The sequence below is a fragment of the Thunnus albacares genome, chromosome 6, assembly GCF_914725855.1.
Source record: "Thunnus albacares chromosome 6, fThuAlb1.1, whole genome shotgun sequence".
Lineage (NCBI taxonomy): Eukaryota > Metazoa > Chordata > Actinopteri > Scombriformes > Scombridae > Thunnus > Thunnus albacares.
Window position 1 is genome coordinate 13,688,124 of NC_058111.1, and position 27,971 is coordinate 13,716,094.

General features: G+C 38.1%; 1 protein-coding gene across 2 annotated transcripts in view; it reads left to right on the forward strand.

The window, feature by feature from the left end:
* The window catches only part of LOC122984550 (CD166 antigen homolog A-like), a 41,118-nt gene extending 20,570 nt beyond the window's left edge, over positions 1-20,548 (forward strand). The window contains exons 2-16 of one of the 2 annotated variants that reach the window (XM_044355069.1): positions 4,415-4,521; positions 4,764-4,980; positions 5,114-5,178; positions 5,622-5,709; positions 5,928-6,101; positions 7,171-7,295; positions 7,430-7,562; positions 11,291-11,403; positions 11,497-11,623; positions 13,055-13,176; positions 17,335-17,467; positions 18,326-18,355; positions 18,811-18,922; positions 20,268-20,400; positions 20,498-20,548. In XM_044355069.1, coding sequence (XP_044211004.1) covers positions 4,415-4,521; positions 4,764-4,980; positions 5,114-5,178; positions 5,622-5,709; positions 5,928-6,101; positions 7,171-7,295; positions 7,430-7,562; positions 11,291-11,403; positions 11,497-11,623; positions 13,055-13,176; positions 17,335-17,467; positions 18,326-18,355; positions 18,811-18,922; positions 20,268-20,370 — 1,649 coding nt within the window. In that variant the 3' untranslated portion in view covers positions 20,371-20,400; positions 20,498-20,548. The remainder of the gene's footprint in view (positions 1-4,414; positions 4,522-4,763; positions 4,981-5,113; positions 5,179-5,621; positions 5,710-5,927; positions 6,102-7,170; positions 7,296-7,429; positions 7,563-11,290; positions 11,404-11,496; positions 11,624-13,054; positions 13,177-17,334; positions 17,468-18,325; positions 18,356-18,810; positions 18,923-20,267; positions 20,401-20,497) is intronic. The other variant, XM_044355071.1, reaches the window with a different exon arrangement.
* Positions 20,549-27,971: the final 7,423 nt, after the last annotated feature.

Genomic DNA, 27,971 nt, shown 5'->3' on the forward strand with positions numbered 1-27,971 from the left:
CTGGTGGTAAGTCTGAGCAATTATCCAAAACCTTCCCACACCTTTCCATAAGACAGAAGTTCCTCTATTTTCCTTGACAGCAGATAATGAGAGATTGAACTGATTAAATCACTGATCTCTTCTCATTTCAGATACTTGATATGGCTAATCAAAATTCAGTACTTGTTAAATTATTAAAGAACGAAAAGCAGAATGTCATGGAAGGTTAGGTTTTCTTTGATTTCTCGCTCCTTAGGCAAGCGCCGTTCACCATAAGAATCTAGCCTTTCCTCAAGTATTATTGATCTAGTTGAAGTGGTTCTGTCTGGCCCCTCACCGCTGAATCGCTTCTGAAGCGAGGCTATTTGCCATCAAGTCTTTGTGGACATGCGCCATGGGATCTCCATTCACTGCACAATCCTCATTTTCAGCATTTAATAAGTTTGGGCGTCCGATTTCTTTTGGATGGTGCGGCTGAAAGACATGCACACACACTCAGGCGCACACACACACACACACACACACACACACACAAATGGGAGGACGTAAGGTAGCAAAACAGGGATATAGAGACTAGTGTGGGGAGGTAGCTGATTTCCCTGGTGAGCTTATATCTGAGCTGTCGTCACCTGTCTCTTCGCGGGGATAGAGGCGCCTTAATCAGGAACATGAAAGCATCTCCTGTGGTGCTGCCTCCTCTCTCTGACTCGCCTGTCTATTACTTGATTTACCATCGCCAGAATATTAGCCAATTTTTTGTGTCCAGTATGAGAAGTCTACTATAAAAATAGAGAAATTTCATCAAACCTGGCAAGACCTGTCATTTTATATCCAGACGGCTTCAGTGTCAGTAAATGATTTGTAATGAAACGCATGTTATGCAAACGAATAGAGTTTGATTCAAACTTTATTACTTTCTGTTGCGCCCTCATCACGCAGACAAATGTTGGAAGTGATTTTTTTTTTTTTTGTGCATGTGCGCGTGCCTGTGTGCATGTGTTTGTCAATGTGAAGTCACACTGTTCACCTACTTTTGTTGCGAAGGATTACCTTATCTCAGTAAGCAGCAGGAGCTTTGTCTTCTGTAACTCAACATGTGCGATTAGTTCTCATTGTGTAACAGCGTAATCTGCGCAGATAAAGCCTTTTCCTTAATACAGACTCTTTTAAAGTTCTCAGAGAGGCTGAACACAGCTTTATTTGAATATTCAAAAATGCCTATTTGAATTTGAAATGTAAGGAGTCTATTATACAGGAAGTGCGATAACCTTTCCAACACTGCAGTGCTTGCAGTGTAACCTGAATATAACTGACTCTTGTTATTTAACAATTGTTAAAGATTCAGCAGAGCGGGTTGTGCAGAGCTCTCTCCTGAGAAGTTTGAGTCTCAGCACTGAAAAAACATGTGGACTCGGATGCCAACTAGATTTGAATATTTCCTCGACCGTTTAAGTATATTAGTACCAACAACCCCAGGTGTTGCACCTAATCCAGATACTGACAGATTATTTTTGGCACCCCAAACATCTCCAAAGTGAAATGTAGCTGCATATCATCAGATCTGACACATATGCAAACCATGTGCCCATGTCTTGCACAGAAAGCTCATTAACTCCCCTCTCTTAATAGATTCACAATGTCTCCATTTTCCTTTTTCCGCCCAGCGTGTACAGTCTATTACGCTTGGACCAGAAACCTGCACATTGAGCTGAAGCCCGTTCAAGCATGAGAGTCAGTTTCATTACATTTACTTCAGAAAGACAAAACAAGGGAGTGTGGGATGGCTACATCAGCATGCCGTGTTCGCACCAGCAATCTGCATTACCATTTCAGGTGGATTGGACTGATGTACACCCAATTGCCAAAATCCGAATGTGAGCAAGACTCTGTGAAATGCAGATACAAATTTACAGTTCAGCAAACTGCCCATTTGCTGCATGAAGTCTTAGTTGGAGCATTTGCATTTCAGTTGCATGACAATCAAATATAACTTCATATGCTTGAGAAAACTATCTATAACAATTAAATGATACAGAAGAGAATTTGCAGATATCTACAATACGCCAGGTAACATTTTGACTAAGCAAAATCAATTATTCAGGCCGATCAATGCATGACTTTATTCTAAATAAGCTTTTAATCCTTTTAATTCATTTTATCATGCAAGACAAACACATCTTAGGTGCGGCAAATCACGGACAATGAGAGAGATCAATGCAGGAAATAGTTCTAATTGTGCTATAGTTGACAAGTGACAGAGCTTATCCATGTGTTTGGTGAAGAATTCCTAGTAAAGCTGTCAGCAGATGAGATGTGCTGTGGTTTGTTTTGTCCCAGGCTGTCAGTATTAAATGTCGCCGAGCCTTATTTAAATGCAGGGATTGTATCTATGTGGGTGAAGTGCTGTGGTATCTATGTTTTCTCAAATACTTTTTATTGGGTGGGTTACACTGCTTTGATGCTTACATAAGCAAGTCGCAGATAGAGCTGTAAGCACTGATTATAGTCATCACCGTAGATATACCAACACTTCTTTGAAGTCCTTTTGTTCTTTTACGTGGATGTTTCATTTCCTGCCTCTGTATTACAGATGTTTTTTGTGCATCTATCAGTCTAGCTCTTTATAAAAGTATGTCCTTGTGAATTTGAAAGCCTACTTTGAAAATGATATTTAGCTCAGTGTTGCCAGTACTATGCAAGGGTTTGTTGTTTAATTATTGTTACTTTTTCTGTTTGAAGAAATAAAAAAAAAGAAAGATTAAATCAACTATATCATATTTGTTAAAGATAAAATGAAATCACACACATTTGTGATCACTGAAATTGGTTATGTTTGGGATGTTATTTGGCATTACTAATTGTGTTTGAGCTATTAAAGGAATAGTTTTATAGTTTATGAAATACACCAACTCGCTCTTTTGTTTAAATAAGAAGGTTGATGCTACTCTCATATCTGTCCAATAAATGTAGCTACAACCAGGAGACACTTAGCTTAGCTTAGCACAAAGATGGAAAACAAGGAAACTTTACTTTTTACTTTGCTTTTTGCACAGATTCAGCTATATGGTAGAAAACCACTTAAAAGAAAGTACAGAAAGTAATCAGAGCTAGACACGGGGCTGTCTGAAATCATATTGAATTGTCTGTTGTTTGTCATCTGCTTGCTGTTGTGGCTTTACAGATGCCAGTTAGTTCAGCATCAGACTCGATGTTGTTTCAGATCTGACAGCTCATAAATATGAGTGACAAGTGTGAACTTATTCAACTGGGTGTCAGGAAGATGGTAATACACAGTAAACTTTGTTGACTTGAGGCAAACTGTTTGATATTAGTAATGTCATGTGTTAAAACAGTGAGTAACTATTTTATGAACTTGATTAATTGTCTTGATTTGACACTTGACCATGGGGGGTTTAACGTGGGAAAACAAAACAGTCAAAGTATAGGAAGCTTGCCTCTGCATCCTGACATCACAACTGTGCAAATATGCCTGCAAGGTCCTCCCAGTTGTTACTCCGGTCTAATGTAGACAATGGTAACCATAGTAAAAGTATTTACTTTCATTCAAACAGGATTCAAATGAGCATCACACACAAAGCAAATGAAAGAACCGCCTCATTTGAGGAAAATTCCTCATCGCAGTTTAAAAGACTGATGGGTTAAAACAGAGAAAGTCAGAGTAAAACTTATGAGGCAGTGCAGAAATGGCATTGTAGCTCTTTGTGCATGAGTTTAATCCCACAATTTCAGGGTTGAATGCACACAGAATATTCGAGAATCTTCATTGTTTGGTGGTTTCTCCTGTAGATACAAGGACAGAATTGTCACTGATAGAAAGTGGATGGTCATTGCTTTGTTCTTATACACTTTGCTGAACTGCTGATGAGCTGTTTTGGATTTAAGCTTTAGCTGTCAACTCCACACGCCCACTCATGCATTTACCTTAGCTTGAACTCTAAGAGGTCTGAAATGTGAATGTGAATACCAAAAAACTGAGCAACACCTCATTTTCAGTCGGGCCATGGCAGCCTCTCTTTCCCTGTGGCCCTCTGGCTCTCACCCCTCATCGCATCCCATTGAGACACTTCTGCTGGCACCCTCCTCCCATCCCCCCTCTCAAGCACTTTGTCTCCATGGCGATGTTTTGAATGAAATTTAGGGCAGGAAAGGTTGGAGTTTTTTTGCCAAGGGAGCTGTAAAATTAGCAGAACTCTATAGAAGCTGCTGCTCTTAGTGTATTTAGGCGAAAACTAAGTGGTATTGATAAATGTCAGTCAAATATATACAGAACGAGGGGGATGGGGGGGACTTCATTCAGAATAATGACAGAATTCAATTTTCAGTCAAAAACATGCATGCTGTGTTGGAGCTCACGAGACTAGCCCTCCTGAAAAAAGTAATTGAAAAATGTGGCCTTGCTTTTTCTCTTTCACAGTCAGCGGTCTGGAGACTGTTATCGGCCTGTATGGGGAAACACTCGAGATCCCGTGCAACAATGGAGCCGTAAAAGCAGAAGACGTCATGATCACTAAATGGAAATATGTAAGTCACAGCGGAGGTCAATGGATTCAAAATGGTGAAGTCCGTCTGACACCCACTTATCATGTCTGAGCCACGCCCAGTCTGAGTGCATTTGCTGTGCATTAGAGCATGCATCTGTCCCTCCATATGACACTGCATGAGCAGAGGGTGTAGAACAAAACACTGTGTGCTTTTATTTGAACTGGAGGCCAATGCTATATGTGACAGATATGTAACAAGTGCACTCTGCTTTTGCTCTCCAGGACAAAGGAGAGGGACTTTCAGGAGACCTGCTGGTCAAGAAGATATCATTGAATGTCTCAATCAGCGCCAATGATGAATACAAGGGTCGTGTTAGCATGGCTGCAAACTCCAGTCTGCTGCTTTCTGCAGCCAAGTTGACCGACCAGAGGACTTTCACCTGCATGGTGGTGGGTGGGGCAGACATCACAGAATACCCAGTTAACGTGGTGATCTACAGTGAGTAAAAGCTCGCAGAAGACTAAAATACCACTTATCTTTTCGGTTTAGGTGTCTGATATGAGCAACATACAGCACACAAATCATGTACAATAACATCCTGTCCGTTAACACATTTTTTCTTGTATCGCAGAGACACCGACAGGTCTGGAGATTTCTGACAAAGCAGAGGAACTAGAGATCGGCAAACTTACTAAGGTGTGGTTTTTAATGATAAACATTGCTTATACCTATATTATATTAAGAAGTAAACCATCAAGGGAAATCCCTCACTTGAGCTAAGGTATCTTGAGGCATAGCGCAGTCCATGTTACTACAGTAATGAGTTCTTTGAAGTGATTCTCATGAATTAGTAAATAGAAGAACCCCCCCTTACTGCAATTTCAATACCCAAAGGATCTGAGAGGCTTTAGAAATGCTTTTGGGCATTTCACGGTCTATTGCGTAGACAACTCCTCAATCCTCAAAAGCTAGAGGGGCGTATAAAAAGCTAATTTGCTCTGATATTTGGTTATTTAAGAAAATGCAGATTCATCCTGAATTCATGAAATTGTGATTTTTCTTTTTCAATAATTTTGTCTTCAAGTGCAGGTTTTTGTCATCTTTCTCAGATTTAATTTTTTTTTTTTTTTTCCCCACAGCTAGGAACATGCGTTGCACAAGACGCCAATCCAGCTGCAAACATCACATGGTTTAAGAACAATAAACCCCTGGTGGCTGATGGGAAAGGTGTGTATTCTTCATCCTGTTGCATGATTTTAAATGCTAACAAAAACAGCTCATCAGAGTGTTTTGGATAAATTATTCTCTCTGAGGGGGACAGTTACTGTAACTTATTCTTCTGTGATGAATTGTGCCGCACTAGCAGACTGTCTGAATCCAGTGTGTTGTTAATTACACCATTGTTTCCTTGAGTTTTCAGACAGAGTTGTTTGTTTCTTGTCTAGGGATTTCCATCCAAGCCTCGGTGCAGGTAGACCCTGTTACTGGCCTCTCGACCACTTCCTCCAAACTGGAGTATTCAGCTGAGAAGGAAGACACAGATGCCCAGTTCACTTGCAGCACTCAGCATACTGTGGGTGCAGAGCTGGTGTCCTCTCCAGTGACCTTCAGTATCACATGTGAGTCACTGAACGCTGCTAACAACATTCATTGGACACATTTTCTGAAATGCAACAACTGCAGGCGACCTGTTGTCAAGAGTACTGTGTTAAAACCTCGGCACAAAATGAAAAAAATGCTGTTTCAGTTTCATCATCACAGACAATGAAAAATTAATTCTTTGTCTTATATTTACCTCCCTGAAGCCCAGTTGTTTTCTTTGCTTCTTTTTCTTGTAGTTTATCTCAAAAACTTGCTCATAGACTTCTACAATGTTTAGTGTAACAATTTAGAATTGATCTAATTTGAAAATATAATTGGTATCTGAGCATATAAAATATTCTTTCACTTTTTAAAGATGTGTTGATACAACTGAAAGTATTGTATTATTTTCAATTCTGAGGCTCAGTTATTTAAGTGGGAGTTTCTATGGACTATAATGTGATTTTGCTTTATTTTTGGCTAGTAAATAGCTGCCTTATTTTATTTAACATGAGAGAACATGGAAAAAAACAGTGTTTTTATGTTAAAATCAACATCAGTACACAGTGTCTAATTAGGCTTTTCAGGCCCACATCAGCAGCAGCTCCTGACCTACAAGAAAAAACAGCAGTAGCTAGCGGTGACAGACTGCCACGTGTTATTTTTCAGACTCTTTTGCTTCCAGCCAAGAGAGACAACAGTAACAATAATGGTGACAGCTGAGAAATGAGGTGTGGATTCTGTAACTCTGTAGTGGGATTTATACTGAACACAGCAATAAATATTGAAGTTACCTGCTCACTGTGGCCTTTAAAGCAGAACTTGAACACTTCCTTGCAAGAAATGTGAGGGAGTTTGCTCAGATGGAGCAGAAACATTCGAGCTTTGAAAGGATTGTTTGGTTGAGTGACTACATTTCACCCATCTCTGCGAATTTGAAGTTGTTCATAGCCAATAGTGAAGTTTGAGCTCTCTGTAGCATGCTGACATGGTTGGTCTCTGCAGTCCCTGCAGTCAGCTGTTGGGGGCACACGCTCCACTTGATACACCCTCCACCCTCACAAACATCCCCCTCTCTGACTTTCTATCTTTCTGTTTTCTGCACAGACTCTACAGAGAACGTCGTCCTTCAGGTCATTGCTCAGGACCCTCTTGTGGAAGGAGACAATGTGACTCTGAAGTGTGTGGCAGATGGTAACCCAGCTCCTACAAGCTTTAACTTCCACCTTAAGGTACACATGCTCATTAATATTTCCTCTATCTGTGATTATTACAGACTTGCATCTATAGATTTATTTGCTTGTTTTTCTTCAATAAAGTATCATAAACTAATCCCCTGCCATTGTTCAATTGTTTGTCTTTGAAGGGGGAGATGGTGAAAGTGGAGAACACAAATACTTACACCATCAGCGATGTCTCACGTGACAACACTGGTGAATACAAATGCTCTCTCATTGATGACCCCTCGATGGAAGCTTCTAAGGACATCACAGTCAACTGTAAGAGACCAAAACATGCTGTATTTCTTGAAAAATAGAAATTACTGCAATTTTGCCACACAGCAGCATCATTGTTGGTGTAATTTCCTTTTTTGCCTGTAATCTAGGATGAATATCATAACATGTTTTGAAACTTGAAAAAAAAGCTTCAAAAGGTTGATACTCAGTGTTTGAAAGCTTGATATCTAATAAGAAAGGTTTTGCAAGATTGAAACTAAGTTTTGAGGGCTTGCATAATGTTTTGACATTATGAAAAATATTATGAAAAATGTATCAATCTTCAAAGGCACTGGAGACTGTATGATCACTGAGAGTAATTTCATTATGTTTAATGTTACGTTTTTAGGTTCATAAGATTACTTACCAGAGGAAAATAAAGCAAGGAATTAGGGCTGCTTATTATTATTATTATTATTATTATTATTATTATTATTATTATTATTATTACATGGTGGTTGGTGCTGGTTCCCATGGGGGTGGTGGGAGAACTGCTGTTATATTTGTTGTCAGGTCAGCAAAACTGACATGTGCCTGTCAGGTTTAGCCTACCGAATCATTCAGGAAGCATCTAAAATACAGTTAAATTATGCTGTTAAGTTGACCAAATGCACAGGTATTCAGTTATCGGTTCAGTCAGTTGTTTGTGGCTCTGCTCATTTCACTGACAGCATCTGTCTGAAGTCACAGCAGGTTTGTGACTGTCAGTCCGCCTGCTGGCACATATCTCACCTGAGCTCAGCATCACTACTAGTCGGTGTTCCCTGGAAGAGTGTGTTGCCTCACCTTGATAAACAGAGAGGCTGCAGTTTGTGTCGCTTTTCAGTTTTGTTTTATGCAAAAATACACATTAACAAATTAATGAATGAATGATAGTTTTCCATAGGTAAACATTTTATGACGAGTTTAAAATTATTTCAGGATCGTCTGCACAAATACTCAGATTTTGTGTTGGATGGTCCTGTCTGAGTGATGGGCGCATCACTGCCTATGGTAGAGAAACACCGGCTTAAGTGATAAACTTATGTTCATCAATGCTTTACACATGTGCCAAAATAAATTCATGGTTTTGAGTATTTTTATTTGGGGGCTTTTCTAAGCAAATATTGATAATTGTCTTTATGTTTGCAAATAATTCTATTAATTAATCAGCATATCATGTAATTAATTCAATTAAAAATTTTAATGATTGACAGCCCTACTAGGAATAACAAAGGTGTTAGTCTATCATTTGTAGCATAGTGAGCCATGGTCATAACCCTGCAGATCATAGAATCGAGTAGTTTAATAATTGTCGGACCACACATAGAAATGTATAAAAACTCTCTGTGTTATGATGCTCATAACCATTAATTCATGACTGAGAATTATGGGCTACATATACAAATCAGCTCTCAATTTTATTGTATTTATTCTTTTCAAATAGTAAACCAATACCATAATATTTTCAAAATGAAGATTTTTATCTTGCATTGTTAAATCTTTCCTTTGACCATTGGATTTTAATGTTATGCGCTGACAGCTATGCTAGACACCTAATTAATTAGTGCAGTAAAAATGTCAGTGTGAAATACAACAGGTAAATATTCACTAAATAGCCTATTTTTTGGCCACATGTACAATAATAAAGTTGATTTACCATAAAGCATCATATCTATTTTCAAAAGTCAAAGAGCAAGCTCAGTTTTTCCTTATTAACACTACAGATGGTGTAAAAAGACAGTTAAGAACAGTGGAACAGAGTTGAACCACATACCAAAAAACTATTATTGCAAAACCTGACCAGCAGGTGTCGCACTTTGTCTGAACGCTTCATCATTAGGTCTATGCAGGGCCATGGGTATGGCATCAAAATGTGGGAGCTATAGTGTTGATAAATAATAGCTAGTCATTGTATGTAAGTAAGCAGACTGTCTAAATTGAGCTGGTAGCTCATGGTAGCTTTTCTATTTAGCATAATCCCTGTGTCCCTGCAAAGCAATATTGAGCGTATAGTGTTGGGTCTGGCAGGCTACAGTCAAGCTCAGCCCACATCAGCTAATAGCCAGATGATTTCATAGCCAGCTCCATCCTTTCACAGCCAGCTAATCTCAAGCAGCCCCCGCCAGCTGATGCCTCAGCTGGTTCCCTTCTGTGCATTCAATTGGCAAATGTCATACAGGGCGGCCTATTTAAACTGCTCTTGCCTGCCTACCCTTGCTGCTTCCTCCGCGTGCCGCTGTGCAAATCCCACCACCGCCCCAGCTCCTCCTTTACATAAAATAATCTGAATTAAACATTGTCATTGCTGATGTTATTGTTATCTGCTCTCTTCTGTTTCCCATCGGGGGTCTTTGCTGCTGCTCTCCCTGCCTATGAATTCCCATGTATGGGCATGGAGGTCCCAGAAGAGAACCATACCACCAAATATATCTAACACCCATCACAATTAGTCTGTAGGTTACCTATAACTCTTGCAAGAGGTCGGTTGGCTACATCTTGGCCCACTTAAAGAGTGGATGGGTATGCACCTACTGCAATGAATAAATAAGTAAATCAAGATAAAAAATCCAGGGGAAATACTGCAAGCAACAATGCTAATATTATATGCATTTATTTGTGTTTTTTTAACATGTTCTTATTTTTATGATTAATTAATCTAAATGAACTCAATTTGACAGCCTACTTCCGTGATTTATTTTCCTCTGGTAAGTAATCTCATGAACCTAAAAACTTAACATTAAACATAATGAAATTACTCTCAGTGATCATACATTCTTCAGTGCCTTTGAAAATTGATAAATTTTTCATAATTAGATGATGCTGCCAACCAGCTGGCAAAGTCTGGACAGCCAGACAGCACAGAGAACCGTGCATCCTGTTTGTGTATCCTGTGCGCGCCAGTCACTGTCAATCCCACCTAACCCAGAAAATACAACATGTGATTGGACTGTACTTCAGCCCCTGCCTCCAGAATCCCTTTTTTTCTCCTCAGTAGGTCTGTTTCCAAGTTTCATACTAGAAGCAGCAAGACAACGCTTCCAGAAATCACATGACTCGCAAGCTTGCAACTCTGTGGGCAGATCTCTGAAAAGTGGGTGTTGTAAACTCAGCTCTGACAGAACAGTCTGCAGTACGAGTGCAAAATACATCCACAAAAGTAAAAAAAAAAAAAAAAAAAGATTTACCCTTTTGAAACTCAAGCTTCAACATTTCAAAACTTTTTTCCCCAACATTGCACCAGTTTTCAGATCACCATTTATAAGGTTTCTAACCTGGTAAATAAACAAATACAATAGGAGAACAGTGACAGATTTGAAACTCTGCAAATGTGTTGGAGAAACACTGTAAAAAGAGTGCTGTAGTTGTGAAGAAGGAAAACTCAAATACAAAATAATATTTGCAGAGATCTGAATTTTTTTTCAGCCTGTCAAAACATTATGCAAGCCTTCAAAACTTCTTGCAAAACCTTTTTTTTATTAGATTTTAAGCTTTCAAACACGGAGTTCCAACCTTTCGAAGATTTTTTTATGTTTCAAAACATGGCATGATATTCATCAAATATTATCTCTTTACCAGCCTACCTGTCCTCTTGTGCTTTGGGAAGAAAAGTGTTGTGTAAACCGCACTGCATCTAATAAGCTGCATCTGCAGTGCTGTGAGCCAAGTGCAGGGTTGTGTGTTTAACGACAGGAATGTATCAACCCTTGTCAGGCCTCTGTATCATCTTTTCACCATCTTCTTTCGTTTAGACCTAGACATCAATTTAATCCCCACTGGGAATATTGTCAAGAGTGCCGGTGAGGCCTTGAATCTAACTTTCCATATCGGCGCTTCCGGGGAATCAAAGGTCTCCTGGACAAAGGTAAAAACACACTCTGTATCACAATGCCTCAATCAATGAAATAAAGTTTGTGCTTGTTATTGAAAATGCTGTTTTTTTTCTTTATTTAATTAGGATAATGTTAAACTGGACAAAGAGCCCCACTTTAGCAAGCTGACCTACTCGGACTCTGGCCTCTACGAGTGTGAGGTGACGATGGGGCCCCTCAGACGAAAAGCTTCTTTTGAGCTTGTTGTTGAAGGTAAGGGCTTAAAGGCAAGGCAAATCTATTTGTGTAGCACATTTCAACAACAAGGCAATTCAAAGTGCTTTACATTGAGCATAAAAGGCATCAAGACAGATTAAAAAAGCAACACAAGGCAATGTAAAAAGACATTTAAGTACAATTAAAAGGTGTTAAATTGGAAATAAAAAGAATCTAGAATAGAATAAGACAGATAAAACAGGAAAATAAGTTACATAGCAGTGTATGAAATGAATAATTATTTGATTTCATTTGAAATCAAAGTCAGCGGCAAACAGAAAAGTCTTCAGCCTCGATTTTAAAAGAACTGAGAGTTGCAGCAGACCTGCAGTTTTCTGGGTGTTTGTTCCAGATATGTGGACCATAAAAACTGAATGCTGCTTCTCCATGTTTAGTTTTGACTCTGGGAACAGAACGCAAACCTGTCCCAGACGCCCTGAGAGGTCTGGATGGTTCATAAGGTAGCAGAAGATCACAAAACATTCAGTGCTTTATAAACCAACAGCAGTATTTTTAAAATCAATTCTTTGACAGATGGGAAACCTGTGTGAAGATTTGAGAACTGGAGTGATATGATCCACTTTCTTAGTCTTAGTGAGGACTTGAGCAGCAGCGTTCTGAATGAGCTGCAGCTGTCTGATCGATTTTTTAGGGAGACCTGTGAAGACAGCGTTACAGTAGTCGAGTCTACTGAAGATAAATGCATGGACAAGTTTTTCCAAATCCTGCTGAGACATAAGTCCTTTAATTCTTGATATATTCCTTAGGTGATTGTAGCCTGACTTTGTAATTGTCTTAATGTGGCTGTTTAAATTCAGGTCTGAGTCCATGACTACACCAAGATTTCTGGCCTGGTTTGTGGTTTTTAACATTATTGATTGAAGCTGAGTGCTGACTTAATCGTTTTTCCATGGCTCCAAAAACAATTACTTCAGTTTATCTTTGTTTAATTGAAGAAAATTCTGGCACATCCATTCTTTAAAGGAAATTCGGATATTTTAGGAAATGTCCTTGTTTGTTTTCCTCTGTTCATAGTTCACAAAAGTACACAACATCAAAAGGACAACATGTCATCTTTACACTTGGGTTTTTTCATGTATGAAACAAACAAATTATAACAGCTAAATTAGTGAAGTTCAGAGGTGCTGGTAGGTGGATTTAACTACCTTTGCACACTCAGGCTAACAGTTTCCCTGTTTTCATTCTTTATGCTAAGCTAAGCTAAGCTAATCGGCTGCTAGCTGTAGCTTCATATACTAACTTTGCGCAAGAAAGCAAATAAGTGTATTTCCCAAAATATCAAAAGATTTCTTGAAGTAAAGACTTTCCTCAGTCATTTTGGGTGTGTCCATGACTGTAATACAACAACAGTATTACAAATATTCTTTTTTTATTCTGATGTATCTGAAGAATTACGTCCTGTTGCAGGTGCTCCAGTTATCAAACAGCTGTCCAAACAGCGCGGTGAAGATGGCCAACATAAAGTTTTGATTTGTGTGGCTGAAGGTTCTCCAAAGCCGGCTGTCTCCTGGAGCATCAATGGCACCTTGGTATGCACAAACACACACACACATCTTATACAGCAGTAGCCCTTATAATAATATTATGAAATTCCTCCTATAATAATTGTTGCAATCTCTGAAGGTCATATCTATGAATTTTCTATAATTGTACATGCATTTAGTCATTGTGGTTACAAGAACATTTCACTTTTTCATGTACACTCAGTGCCCTTCCTGCCGGAGCACAGAAAATTGCACTCACATTTTTCCAGGCTTGAAGCCTTGTGGAAACATACTGTGCCTACAGTAATAAACACAGTATTGTATTTGTAAATGTAAATGTAGTAATTCTTCAGGTTAATTTCACAAAAATATTATTATTATGTTGACAAAATGATAAAAGTTTGAATGTATGAATTGACAACTGTTACAACTGACCAGTTTTGTTGTAAAGACAGATGTTTGGGTTGGGATACTTTAAATTTGCCTGAGTGATAGATGAGATATCACACATCACCTATGCTTCACAAGATTCTGTGAAACCATGTGCCATCTGCTGAGATTCCCAGCACTTTCTATATATAGATAGATATAATTAAGTCCTTCCTTAATAAAATATAATTTGGTAGAATATAGCATGCGAATGCCAACATACTCACTGTTTCTCTAGGTAAGTTTGTTTATGGTGTCTCAACACCAGAGCAACGAGCTCCTCAAAACAAAAGTAAACTGGAAACACATGGCACAAAGTCAGTACATTAAAAAAAAACATACCATAGGCATGATGTTTTGACCAGTTTTAGGAGGTGATTTATTGGGGAGCTGTGAATGAGGCTTCACAATAATTTAGCAAATCTGACAGGTGAGACTGTCCAATTTGTGGTGTTTAAATCTGTCTGCAGCATTTCCTTTTGGTTGCAAAAAAAACATTTTGCACCTGCCAATGCTGAAGATTTGTGAATGTGAATATTCAATGCCATAATTCCCCTTCTTGCAAAAAGCTTTCTGCTTTCAAAAACTCTGTATCTTTTCACTTGTTGACAACTTTTACAGCAACAATTTAAGAGTCACTGTGGCAGGTTATATTTGGTAGTAGAAGCCTGCCCTTTTTATTGGAATCAGCCATCACAGCTGTGTGCCAGCTCGGAAAGTGCAATACGGCTGGGTTTACGCTTGATTTCAGAAAGCAAACAAACAACATGTTGTGAAATTTGTCACACCCAGAAAAGGCTTACATGTCATTTTCAGCCAGGACAGTCAGAACCCAAATAGTCATGACAAGACGTTTTTTTTCTCAGTAGCAAAACTCATGCTGGTTTACTTTGTGTTTTAAGACATAATGTAGCTATTTCAGAAATAAAAACATATAATGGATATCAGCTTTAACAAATGATTTGATACTTCAGGTCCTAAAGGCTGTAATAAAGTTTTCAACATATCATTCAGGATGCTTTGAATGAAGCATTCTGAATGATGTTTGCTTTAAAGCAGTCATTCTTTCGCTGATAAATCCATACTGGTTGTCATAGAGATTCATGTGACCATGGCCTTCCTATGTAAGACAGGGGTCCTGCGGATCCTTTAAAGGTCAATTAAATTAGATTTTCAGAATTTAAGGTCATAAAACGTCTTAAAAATGTCTTATTTTTAATGATGGTAGGCCTTAAATTTTGAGGTGATGCCTAGTTGCATGAGAAACATCCAACCACAAGATTCAATTACTTAAATGTCTTTGGTTGTGACTCACTCCAGTCCAGCTCTTTCTTTTCTTTTTCTGGTGATGTTTCGATTGGTTCTCCACAGACCACCTGCTCTCACGAAGGTAACAGGATTAAAGAAGTGCACAAAACATTACAGATGATGCTCAGCTAAAGACACTTAGCCAGGGGGGCTCAGAGAAGACACAAAGTCCTCTGTTATTTCTGATAGTTGCAAGAATCTGGATTATAATGTTTTTAGTGCGGAGCAACAACGGCCAACATGAAGGAGAGGAGCAGACTTTTATTTGGTGACTGCTTAGCTGGTATTTACAGATTTAATGGACTGTTGAAGTGAATGAAAGGTATATATGCTATAACATGTATGTGTCTTAATGTGGAGAATTAACTATAGCCAACTCTGTGAGTGCGAGAACGACCAGAACAGCTTTATTGTTTTACACAATGTTGTCAAACTTAACAATTCCAAGCAAATTGTAATTAAAATTTTAAATTAAAATGCTTATATCTAAAGTAAAGTGTAACAGTAGGACACAGTTCATTGCATTTGCCATTAATTTGATTACTTTATGAGATTTTACAGATGATTGTTATATGGAGATACGAAAACATCAGAAAAATATCTCTATCAATATTGTCCAGTTCATTTCAAACATAAAGCTCAGCCCTGCACCAGGCCTTGCTGTGGAAAGAGTATTACATTTTCTCTGTTGAGGTCTTTAAAAAGTCTTAAAAAGCCTTAAATTTGATTTCAAAAAGTGTGCAGCAGCCCTGGTAAGAGGACATTGGGTTTGTCCTGTAGCAACAACTGCAGCAGTGAAATTTGTAGGTAACAAAACAGTGACTGTATGTGGTCCACAAAGTAGCCAAGACATGCTGTAAAAGATTTCTATCTGCAGCAGGTAATTTGAAGGCAATTTTGGCTTCAATTGCAACTACATCAGGATATAGTTTGTGATTATATTTAGACCTATTCAGGTGTCTGGTTGATCAAACCACTTCTGAAAATACACTTGTTTCTACATTGAACAAGCAGGCACTCTAAACAGTGAAGACGATCCACTAAGATGCTCATATGGTTGTTTAAATGTAATGGCATTGCTTTCCTCACATCAAACCTATGAATAACATCAGCAGAGATGGGAAGGTGGGAGTAAATAGAGGCAGTCTGTTTAAGCAGGCAAAAAAAAAAAAAATCCAAGTTGTGGAAGTGTCTTGGTCCGGAGAGAGTTTATGCTTTGCTTTGCCACTCACTCTGTGCTGCAGAATGAGTGAGTACTCCCTCTTACGTGTGTGATAGTTAGTATTTTCCCCAGCTGCCGCACTTGTGAACTTATCTGGTCCTAACATTTCTAGGTGGTTGTGCCCAGTGTTTTTGAAAGACCACATTTCTTTATTTTTTCTGAGGCTCAAACACAGTATTTTGTGACTGCCATGAAGACAAAAAAGTTGCCCCTTTTCTGTAGTGTACCTGAATATACTCTGATAACAGAACTACTCAGTGAAGCAGTGTGAATTACATGTACCTGAGGGTGTGTGTGGTTATAGTCTATTTGTGGTCTATTTGTGCAGGATGGTTACAAATCTTTTCAGTCCTTTTAGTCAGTGTTTAACCTCAAAAACAACCCCAAAACTTGAATCTGTGTGTAATAATGAATCAACTACAAAGGTGCACAGACCTCTTTTACTGAAGGACAATGCATTTTGGAGATAGCACATATTTCACTCAAAAGTTTATATTTTTTCATTCCTCTCTTTAACATCTATTCAAGGAGAATAATGTAAGATTTGAATACAGGCTTAGTAATGGGTATTTAAAAAATTGCCACATCCTCTTGTATATGTAGAGGATGTGAAAAGGGTGTTGTCAGTTTGTCTTTGTGTCTGGAGTTTTCCTCTTAGACTCAAGTGTCTACATCCCAGAGGCACATGCTGTGTCTTTGTCATGTCAAGAATGAAGCACATATCGATCCAACATCGCCCCCTAGTGGTAGCAAAGAGTGCTCTACATACTGTACACTACCCTAATTTTCAGTTGAGGAAAGCAACTAAGTACATGTGCTCAAGCACTGTGCTACAGTTTTGAGGTACTTGTACCAACCATTTAATGCTTCTTTATACTTTTAACTCACTATATTTTAGGGGGATGTATTGTACTTTTTACTTAACTACATTTATTTGACAGCTGTAGCTGTTAACAAACTAATTAACAATCTAATAATGTGCTTTATCATAATGTAACAGTCACAGGAGCCATTTTTCTACAGCACTTTTACTTTTTATACTTTAAGCACTTTAACTTAAGTAGCATTTTGAATTTTAATATTTATTATATTGGTGCTTTTACTTAATTAAAGGATCTAAATACTTCTTATGCCACTGCTGATTTTGGCTTATTCTACACAGTTGGGTTTTCAGATCAAATCATAGTGTCAAGCCAGATATGTAATTACTAATATTTGTTTTTTCTTTCCCTCATGTTGTTCAGCTTGACGAGAGTCCCTTCATCAATGGCAAGATAACTCACAAGATCGCAGTTGTGCCTACTGCAAATCTGACTGTCTCTTGTACGGTGTCCAATGAGTTTGGCATGGATACCAAGGATATAAATGTGTCATCCTGTAAGTACAAAAGTGGTAATACAGCCCACTCATCTCTCTCTACATCGTAGTTTCCCTAAAACCTAACTCAACTCTAACACTAATCTGCCTTTGTAGATGTTTTCCTACTCTACTCACTAACTCTCTGTCTGCATGCTGACTTGACATAATACCGAGCTGTTTATGTTAAAACTACAGTAATTTACAGGTATGTACTTAAGGGTAAACCACCTAATTTAGCTGTTTTTTATCTATGGAGTTATGTTTTTACACACCATTTGGGCTCACATAAACCTTTCTGACATAAACTTTGTACAATCAGCCAATTTCTTTAGTTTATTTGATACTTTTGGTATCAAATAAATATTAGGGAAAAATAAGTGATAAAAGATAATAAGAAAAACATACATAAATACATGATGTGTAAATTAAGTTAGAAAAGCAAAAATAAATCCTGCTTTTTATATTGGTGGTTGTTTGTCTTTTGATGATCACTGAGTGAAGGTCCAACTTTCTTACTATCACTACATCAATCATGTAACCAAATGTAATTGATGCATGCACTTAGCACTCGGTTCACACTGTTGTCCAAAAGCGTGCAGTGTTTACTACCATCCTTTGCTCTGTCTTGCTTACTCATCCCTGTGTGTTTGGGACAACATTTCACCTCTTTTTTCCCCCTTCCCTCAGTGTGTGTATGTTGGGATGCTGGATTTGATCTGTTCCCTCTCTGAACTACTTGCATGCAACAGTAGTAGAAGTAGAAGTAGAAGTAGAAGTAGAAGTAGTAGAGAAGAAATTTCTCTGGACATCAAGCTTGTTTCTTTTAGTTTTTTTCCTTTTGGTTGGACGTTAATTTTATTTTATATCTGATTTCAGTATTTGGGGAGGTGAGAATGGATAAACAAGGTAAGTTGTAGAAGTCTCCTTGCTTGTAAGAAACGTTGGGAGGGGGGTGAGTAAAGACTATGGGGGAATCAAATGTTCACTGAAAGAAGACTCTTTATCAAATATTTACCTTACACTACCACACAACTCTACAACTGGGAAATCAATCTTTGGACAGTGTGTTTTGTGATGATGAAAGTGAAGATATGAAGAAGGAATGGAGCTACCAGCATCCTGACAAAATGTCAGCGTTGTCCATAACCTCACTGGCTGATGAAATGAGTCATAAACTAAGAATATCATTAACATTTAACTCAAAGAGTCATAATCATATACAGTGCGGATGTGTTCATTCATCAATGCATTTATTGCTAATAATTATTATCTTTTTTTCTTTCCTATATTCACTCAGGCTGGAGTTTCATACTGAAATGTGTCCCTCTGGTGTCTGATGTTCTGTTTTATCTCTATTACAGATCAATCGGATGATAATGACCAAACCAAGTTGGTAGTTGGAGTTGTAGTCGGCCTTCTTGTCGCCAGTATGGTTATAGGCGTGGCATACTGGGTCTACATGAAGAAATCCAAGTAAGAAATCAATGTTAACCTTTTCTAAGAATCCTAATACTGTAACATAATAATTGTCCTATTTTGGTTAAAAGGTCTAAATTCGCAAATTGACTTAATTTGCCAATGGCCAGTTAACCTTAAACTGACGCGCCAGAAGGTTTGTTACACAGAACCATCTGAGAAGTCGTCCATGGAAACTGTTTGGAAAAGGGCAGGCACTTTCAAAAAATACCATCTGTCTATCACGGTCTATCACCATCTTACCTTGCGAGGCAACTGGATTCACAACACTGATTGGTCCAAACCACCGGTTGTTCGCATAACTTGAAGCCTGACAAGATGGATTCTTGTGCAATCTTGTGATGTTGTGATCTTGCAAATTCAGCTGCCTCGCAAGGTAAAGTTAACCTGTCTTAGCCTGAAATAATACCACCTGGTGTCCGGTTTTCTGTGTGTAAATTAGTTTGTGTTGATTTAATTAAACACAACTTTATTTAGGAACAAGCACAATGTGAGCACAAAATAAAATAATTAAGGTGCCAAAACAAAATTTTGATACAGGGCCACAAGATGAAGTAACAATGCACTACCTGCCTATATTGATAATATTGTACTTAAATGGAGCACATTTTTAATATTTGCAACAAATTCAAAATTCATTTTGGGAAATGCACTTTCTTGCAGAGATTTAGGTGAGAAGATTGATACCACTCTTGTTAAATGTGAAGCTGCAGCCAGGAGATGGTTAGGTTAGCTTAGCTTAGCATAAACACTGACAGCAAGGGGAAATAGCTAACTAGTGTAAAAAAGACTGGTTGTGGTTTTACAGGGGTGTGATGTACTGGACCATAGTCTTGTGGTTACCACAAGGTTTCACTGCACCTGGCCAAGAAATAGTCTGACACATAACCAACTGTAAAACAATAACTTGTTTTGATACTTCATTTTTGACAGATTAAACTAAAGAGTAATAATGTGTTAATCACTGAGTTTAGGGGGTGCTTGTAGGCGGATTGTTTGTTACCTTTGGACAGAGCCATGCTAGCTGTTTCCCCCTGCTTTCAGTCTTTCTGCTAAGCTAAGCTAAGCTAAGCTAAGCTAACAGTCTCCTGGCTTCAGCTTCATAGTTGTCAGACAGGTATAAGAAAGGTATCAATCTTCTTATCTAAATCTCATAGATGAGATGCTCATTTGCCATATAGCGTATAAGTGTATTTCCCAAAATGTTGAACTTATTCTTCTAATTGAATTCACCACAATAACTCTGGGCTTTTTAATGGTTCCTTGAGGTCTAGGCGGGCCTGGGGCAGTTGCCGTTGAAGGATTATCAACATGTTAGGTAACAAAGTTTTATTCTAAACAGGCAAGGAAGCTGGAAGACTGGTGAAAAGGAGAATGGGTCTTCTGAGGAGGAGAAAAAACTGGAGGAAAAAGTGGAGGAGAACAGCCAAAAAGCTGAGGTGTAAAGAAACGGCAACCATTTGGGAATGTGAAAGGTAGAGAACAGAACATTGCCACCATACGCTTAAATAAAGTTTAACAATGTCATTCAGTTTCAAATAACACTGTTTTCATTCGATCTTTTCTTTGCAGTGAGACCATGGAACTTTTGCACATTTCTCGTCATCTCTGTCTTTGTGAAAAGAAAAAAAAACAAGTGTACATTGGGAAGAAGACAGTTTGGATTTGGTTTCAGGGAGAATTTTACTAAAAAGCATATCCAAACACCGCCCAAGCCCCTCAAACCCCACCCTTCCAATCCTTAAAAAAAACAAATGGATACTGTATGTGATATACCTAACCTGTCTGCACTACTGATACATGTGTAAACTTGTCTACTATTAGAATTCATGTTTGTTAGAATGAAATTTGGGAAACTGAGAAAATTTTGGTTTGTTAGTTGATGCAAGTAAAATTACTACTAGACCAGTTGCCTTTGCTGTAAGGATGTGTAGGCCTGCATTAGTCTATGTTTGACTTTCACAGCCATCGCTTTTAGTTTTCATCACAGTCAAACAACCTCTGCCTTCAACATCAGTGTACAAAATCTGTTTATTTCGTTGTGTACATTTCAGTTTGTTCATTCAGGCATAAAAATGTTGAAATTGAGATGAAATTCCTGAAAGGGCTAAGGGTATATTGTTATACTCGGCATTAGTTGTAGATGGTAATATGATTTACATGTCACATTGCAGGAAGTAGGTGATGTGCCACAGAGTTCTTTGGTGTTACATGATTTTTGTTTTTTAATTATGTCTTTGCAAAGTACCAGGAGAGAAAATGAAAGAAACTCAGTTCAATTTGCTTGTCTCTTTTTCAAATGTACTGTACATTGGACATAACCACTGTATGACACAAGCAGGTAGATTATTGAGAGAATGTATAGCATAACTCAACTCATTTTACTGGCTTTAATTTGGTTGCGCAGATTGTTTTACATACAGCCTTTGTTTGTTTCTACTGTTCCTAAGAGAAAGTCCTTTAAACTGTAGCAGTGAAAGGATTTTGTTTTAAATGTCAAAGTGAATTCTTAATTTGAGCTCCATATGATTGTTTATTGTGTAGCTATGGCATAATTTTGTAATTGAACACACAGAGTGGACGGGACGTTTGCCTGAAAGTAGCTCTTGTGATATGTTTTGCCTTCTTTTGAGAATCTACCTGTAGTTGCTTCAGATTGTGATGTGCACTAGGGTTCATGTTTTTATGTCAAATTTGTGTAGAATACGAATGAATACGCGCAGCTGTACATGTCACAATTTTGGTCATTTAAGAGCATTTACTAAATTTGAAAATGTATCAGACCAGGATGTAATTGTGAAGTATGTGAGATTAATTTTCTTTTTGCTATTTATATTGTACAAGATTAAATATCCTGGTAGGCAAATTCAATAATTGTCACATAATTCATATCTTGGATTTAAAATAGTTGATAAATTGCTTGCAGACTTTACAAAAAAAATGTAATTAATTTCCAAGTCATCAGTAGGTTGCTCTGCATCTGGTTGAATAATAGATTCAGCATGAGATAATCTCAGACCTCCAAGCTGCTGTTTGTTGCCTAACTTGTGTAAAACCATCAAATTGGAAGAATGACCAAAGAAAGTGAACATTGCCATGCAAGTATTGTAAATATCTGATGTTTGTTTTTGTACTTTTGTTTAAAATAAAGTGTACATTTGGAAAAGTTATGTCCACTGAATATTATGTTGTTAATATTTTTAATTTTTCCATTATCATCTTTTGAAATAAAGACAAATCCGGATCATATCTTATATTATAATTTTTTTCACTTTTATACACACACACAGAACAACTTGTCGGTGGTTGTACAGGAATTTTACAGTAATTTTAAAAAATAAAACATAACAGAGTAGAATATTTTGTGAGCAAAAAAGATTTGCAATTTGTGGAAAATAATGTCTTTTCGGTGTATAAAATAAGAAATGAATTCTGCAGGAAACCGATTTATTGGAATTAGAAAACATTTCTGCATCTGAGATACAAAAACAAAGTCAAATATTATACGAATGATTGAATCTGATTTCCTGTATTTTGAGTCAGTTGTGGTTATTTTTTGATGTCTCATGTTTCAACGAGACAGCAACAAACTGTATATACCGGTTATGAAGAACTGTCAAAAACTACAGACACATAACTGGACAGGATTTGATGGAAACCGATCTGAGATTTTGCTGTACATTTGTTAGTCTCCAATATCAGGATATCACCTCCTTAATATAGAAACTGGTGCTTAAACAAGAAACTTGCAAGCAGATTTAGAAACTATTTCACTTTTCATAAGAGGATTTATGTCAGGAAAAGGTGAATACTCTTAGTGCTGATGTCACAGTTACCACAAGCAACAGATAGATATATAGATGGATGTAGGTTACTTCAGTGGTTTAAGGGCATTCTAAAACATGTATAAGACCTGCATAACTGTAAGTTGCTTGTGATTATGTCAAATTCAAACCCATTTAAGTGTCTTTTTCACTAAGCTAGAATATTGCACGGCACAATATACTGTATTTATATATACTTTCAAACAGTGTCATAATGTACACCTGTGAGAGCATTCATGAACAGAAAAAGGGCAGAGATGGTTGATTTGTCCTACAAGGACACCCTGAACATGTAATTTAAAAAATATACCTTTACTTCACAAATACAAAATAACCCTTTTCACACAATCAAAAAATATGATTTTTTTCTATAACATGCAATACAAGGTAATTTAGAGGTCAGTGTCACAGGGAGTCAGTCTTTTGGGCAGTGATATCCACACTACTGGTGACTAGTCATGCTCTTTAACTGCCTCCCACTCAGCTGATTGGTAGACTTGAAGCAAGTCAACCTATCCAAATAAAGTAGGCCTATACTAAGAAATGTAGAAGCCTTACACCTCATGGACAGATGGTCTGCCTGATACCCACCAGTGTGAGCTTCTGCTGCCATCCTGTGGTCACAAAATATACTGAGCATACATTTTATTAAAGATCAGAGCTCTATTCAGACTAAAACAACTTAAACTCTTAGAAAAATGCTACAATTCTTGTTTAAAAACAGAAAAAAGAAAAATAATTTGAGTTAGTAATAGTTTTCAAATACTTTGAACACCTCACAAATTCAGTACTCTGACCACTGTTGACATACTATATCTTGTTATTTTGGAGGTAAAGAGATGCACCGCTACACAACTATCATAACTCACTGAGCAAACATGGTACAAGGATCTTGTTGACAGTCTTATGATAATAGTATAATCAATCACTTGACACATTTGTCTGTCCTGATGAGGCATTTGAAGTTTTTAGTATTTACAGAATGAATTGGAAAGTAGTACATGGGAAATTAACCATGTACAGTAACAATGAACATAGAAAAGATCCAATGTATTAATTTAAATGAGTGAATGATGAAATCAAATCCTGTATATCAGCCAGAAACTTGTACAAAGGGTAGAGAGGTGGTGAAATGGAGAGAAAAGCTTCAGTGATTTTTGTAGCTGTTAGTACTTTTTGTTACAATTTCTCTGTTAATTAGCAAAGAATTTCACATATGAATCTCACCCATTTTCATCACAAGAAGACAGTCTGGTATATGTACTTTTTCCTTTGTGATTACAACTGTACTTCATGATCTTGAAACACAGTGCCTGTTATATCACGATAAAATATAAAAATAATTTCACCCCTTGTCTCTGAGGCCTTCAATAAGTATTAAACTGGATGTCCTCTGACAGTCAAACAGAACAGGAAGACAGCATTGCATATAATTTGTGCACCCATTAAAAAAAAATCAGATGGAGCTGGAGGAATTTGTAATGTGATGAACTGAAACTGAACAAATCAATGTTGTCAACCACTTTCCTTTACGTGGCTGTTGCAATAATGATTGAATGATTTGGTATAATTTCTTTCATAAATATTTGGGCTAATTGAGGTTAGGAAAAGTTCTAGACAAAACGTCCTTTTAAACAAATTAGACAAGGTAAAGAACAGTCTTAGATTTAACATAGTCTTGAATGAACTAAACCAATTTTCTTAAGGAATATTAGGACTAAAGGAAGAATTATATTAAGCCTTTATGGTGATCAAAGTGGTTTAACTTAAGGGTAATGCTGTCAGCATTGTGTCAGTGGAGATACAATTTAGACTAATTCAGTGAAGCCCAACAGGCACCACCAGCCAACAAGTAGTAAACATAACCAACTGACTCAATAATTATGATTGAATCAGTTTCTGAAATTGTTTTGTACATGTACAAAGAAAATGCAGCCCACTTGCAATGTTGTCACAAAGGAGAAAGCCTATACACCTTTCTTTCCAAATACAGATCACTTTAAAGTTTTTAGTATTGTTTTCAGTGAACATGTTCTTCTATGTGCTTTTACTGTTTTTGTTTGTTTTTGCTCCTCCAATTTCACCAAATTATGGGCTATTTGTGATCTCTTCCAACTTTTATGAGCACACTCAGGCCATTGCTGTGTGGGAATACCCTTTCTAATTAGAACTAACAGAGGTTGTTGTAGCGAGTGTCCAATGCAAGAGCATGAGTCCGTAGCTGTGTTGTAGGTGTTAATTGTAGAAATGCACACAAAAACACTTTTACATTACAAGATGCTGTGCATAGATATTGTGGCAAAACTGGACAAAAATAGCGGATAGCGGTTAACAGAAAATAATGGCACCCTCCTCATGCCCTCTTTGTTACAAGCAAAACTGATAACAAGCAGGAACTGGTGATGTTAAATACTACTACTACACCCCAGTGTTGTGCGCGTGCGCACACACACACACACACACCCACAACATTGGTGACTGAGTGACAGGGGTGCAACCCAAATACATCCCTTGCTCCTACACTCCTGCCCCTAGTTATTATAACTCAATAATAAACAGAATACCGTAATTAAATTGTAGATGACATACAAATGATCGAAGTGAACAGTTCAATTTCTATGTCCTTTACTCCAAGGACTTCAAGCTTCTCTAGACCAGAAGTTACCAGTACATAGTAGGTTGAGAGTGATCTTTACCACCACTCTTGAAGTCACATCCAAAGTCAGTCATGTCAAAACAAGTCATATCAATAATTATCCATCAGGACTCCCCAGCTTCCTGAAAAAGACAAACCTTTGTGACAGGCCTGTCCAGACAGCTTGCCTTGGTCTTGATCTTTACTTGTCGTACAAGTCCTCTCCTATCTGGAACAGTCAATGAGTATGATGTCTTCAGGAGTTAAATTGTACTTGACCCTGGTCCACTTTTGACGCTTCTGAAGATGCGGCATGTACTCCTTCATCCATCTTTTCTAAAACAAATTGGACATATACTTTATTTATTTCCATCTTCGGACAGCATACAAGTCTTCCTTTTTGAAAGAGACCAGGCAGCAATAATGGCTGAGCTTTGAGGAGCAGAAGATGGTTGTAGGTGAGAACCTGTAGGTCATTAGGATCTGTGGATGCCTTTGTTATTTGTCGTCTATTTGGAATAGTTTCTTTTTCACAGACCACTGTATGGAGACCTTCCTCATCAAGTAGAGTTTAGGACCTTCGTAATGGAGCAAATTAGATTCTCCCATGCTCCTCCATGATAGCAACCAGTTGGAGGATTAAATGTCCACTTAATACCTCTCTGTAGGAGTTCCTCATGGATCTGAAAATGATTCCATCGTTCAATAGACCGTCTCAACTCTCGATTGGTGATGATGAAGTTGGTACCATTGTCTGAGCACAGCTCTTTGACTTGTCCTCATCTTGCTATGAAGCAGCATAAGGCATTGATAAAGGAACCAGAATCCATTGATGCTGCTACTTCACTATCCACAGCTCTTAAAGCTAAGCATGTGAATATAACTCCATACCTTTTCACTTGACTTCTTACATGTTTCACATGAAATGGACCAAACAGTCTACTCCCACTGAGGTAAATGATGGTTCATCTGGAGATATCCTATTGCGTGGAAAATCTGCCATCTGTTGGCTGCCCGGAACTCCTTGTACCTGTCACACATTTTGCCAAGATCTTTCTTTTACCCACACCATTGCCTGTAATCCAATACTCCTGGCATAGCCTTGCCATCATGTGGGTTATACCATTGTGGCCAACTTCCTTATGCACTTGTCTTAGGATGATGTTGGAGATATTCAGATCTTTGGCCAGTATGACTGGATTCTTTGACTCTTCAGGCATAGCTGCCCTACTAAGCTGTCCACCAACTCTCAAGTACCATCTTCAAGAATGGGTTGAGATTGTATATGTGGCTTGTCAGTTTCACATTCTGTCGCTTTTGGAGGCTGGAAAACTCCTGGAATATTTTCCTTTGACAAGATCTGATTATTTCCAGCTCAGCCTCCCTTAGATCCCCCACAGAGAGAGAAACATGGAATAAATCCTTGACACTCTGCAGCACTTTCTTCAGAATATCCTTCTGTTTTCTTTTCATATGACCTTGAGTGAGCCCATCACTTTTCAAATGATTCCAGGATGAGGTGTAATTGTTCAACTGACTCACTGTGTCAGCACAAACAGCATAAGCCAAGATGCATGTTTTGACCTTAGATCATCTTGTTCTGGTAGTTCTTTCAAACCATCTGGATTTGTAGGCCATTGCTCCTCTGGCAGCATCAGAAATTGTGGGCCAGATATCTATTCTGCATCCTTGAGGAATGACTCCACTCCAAGTCCCCTGGAAGCAAGATCTACAGGGTCGCATAAGGTGCTCACTTATCTCCAATGAGCTGCATGAGATATTTTAAGGATTTCTGAGACCCTGATGGCCACAAATGCTCAAATCTGGAAGTCTCATTTTTATGTATTTCAGCACTGAGGTGCTGTCAGTCCAAAACATACAGTCAAGCAGTGACATCTGCAATTCCTTTCTCCACAATCTGTCCTTGCGTGCTGCTACCACTGCTGCTGTTAGCTCCAGTCCAAGAATGGTAATTAGCTTTAAGGGAGCCACCCTGGCCATTCCCACAATAAAGATGCTGCACAGCTGTGCATTGGTGTTGTTGGTGTTGCAAAAGCAAGTAGGTAACTGTTCCATAACAAACCTCACTTGCGTCTGCAAAATGGTGTAACTGAGCAGAAGTCACAGTTTCAAAGTCCACAGGCTTGAAACATCTGCTGACTTTGAAATCCTCCAGTAGGTGGAGCTCCTGTATCCATTTTGTCCACTCCATTGCAATTGATGCAGGTATCATGTCATTCCACCCAAGGCCTTTCCTGCACAGATCCTGTAAGATTAGTTTGGCCTTTAGTACCACTGGTACCAATACACCAAGCGGATCATAGATTGAACTGACCATAGACAGATTCCCTCTATGGGTCAAAGGTCGATCTTGAATTTAAATGCATTGGATTGAACACACCACTGTACGCCCAATGCTCTTTCAACAGGAAATATGTCATAGTCCTGATCCAACTCTTTCACTTCCTTTGCCCTCTCCTCTTCAGGTATTACAGCCAGCACACTTCAACTGTTGCTGATCCACTTCTTTAGCTGAAAGCCCCCTGTGGCACAAATGGCTCAAAGGTCACAACAGAGAGCTACAGCC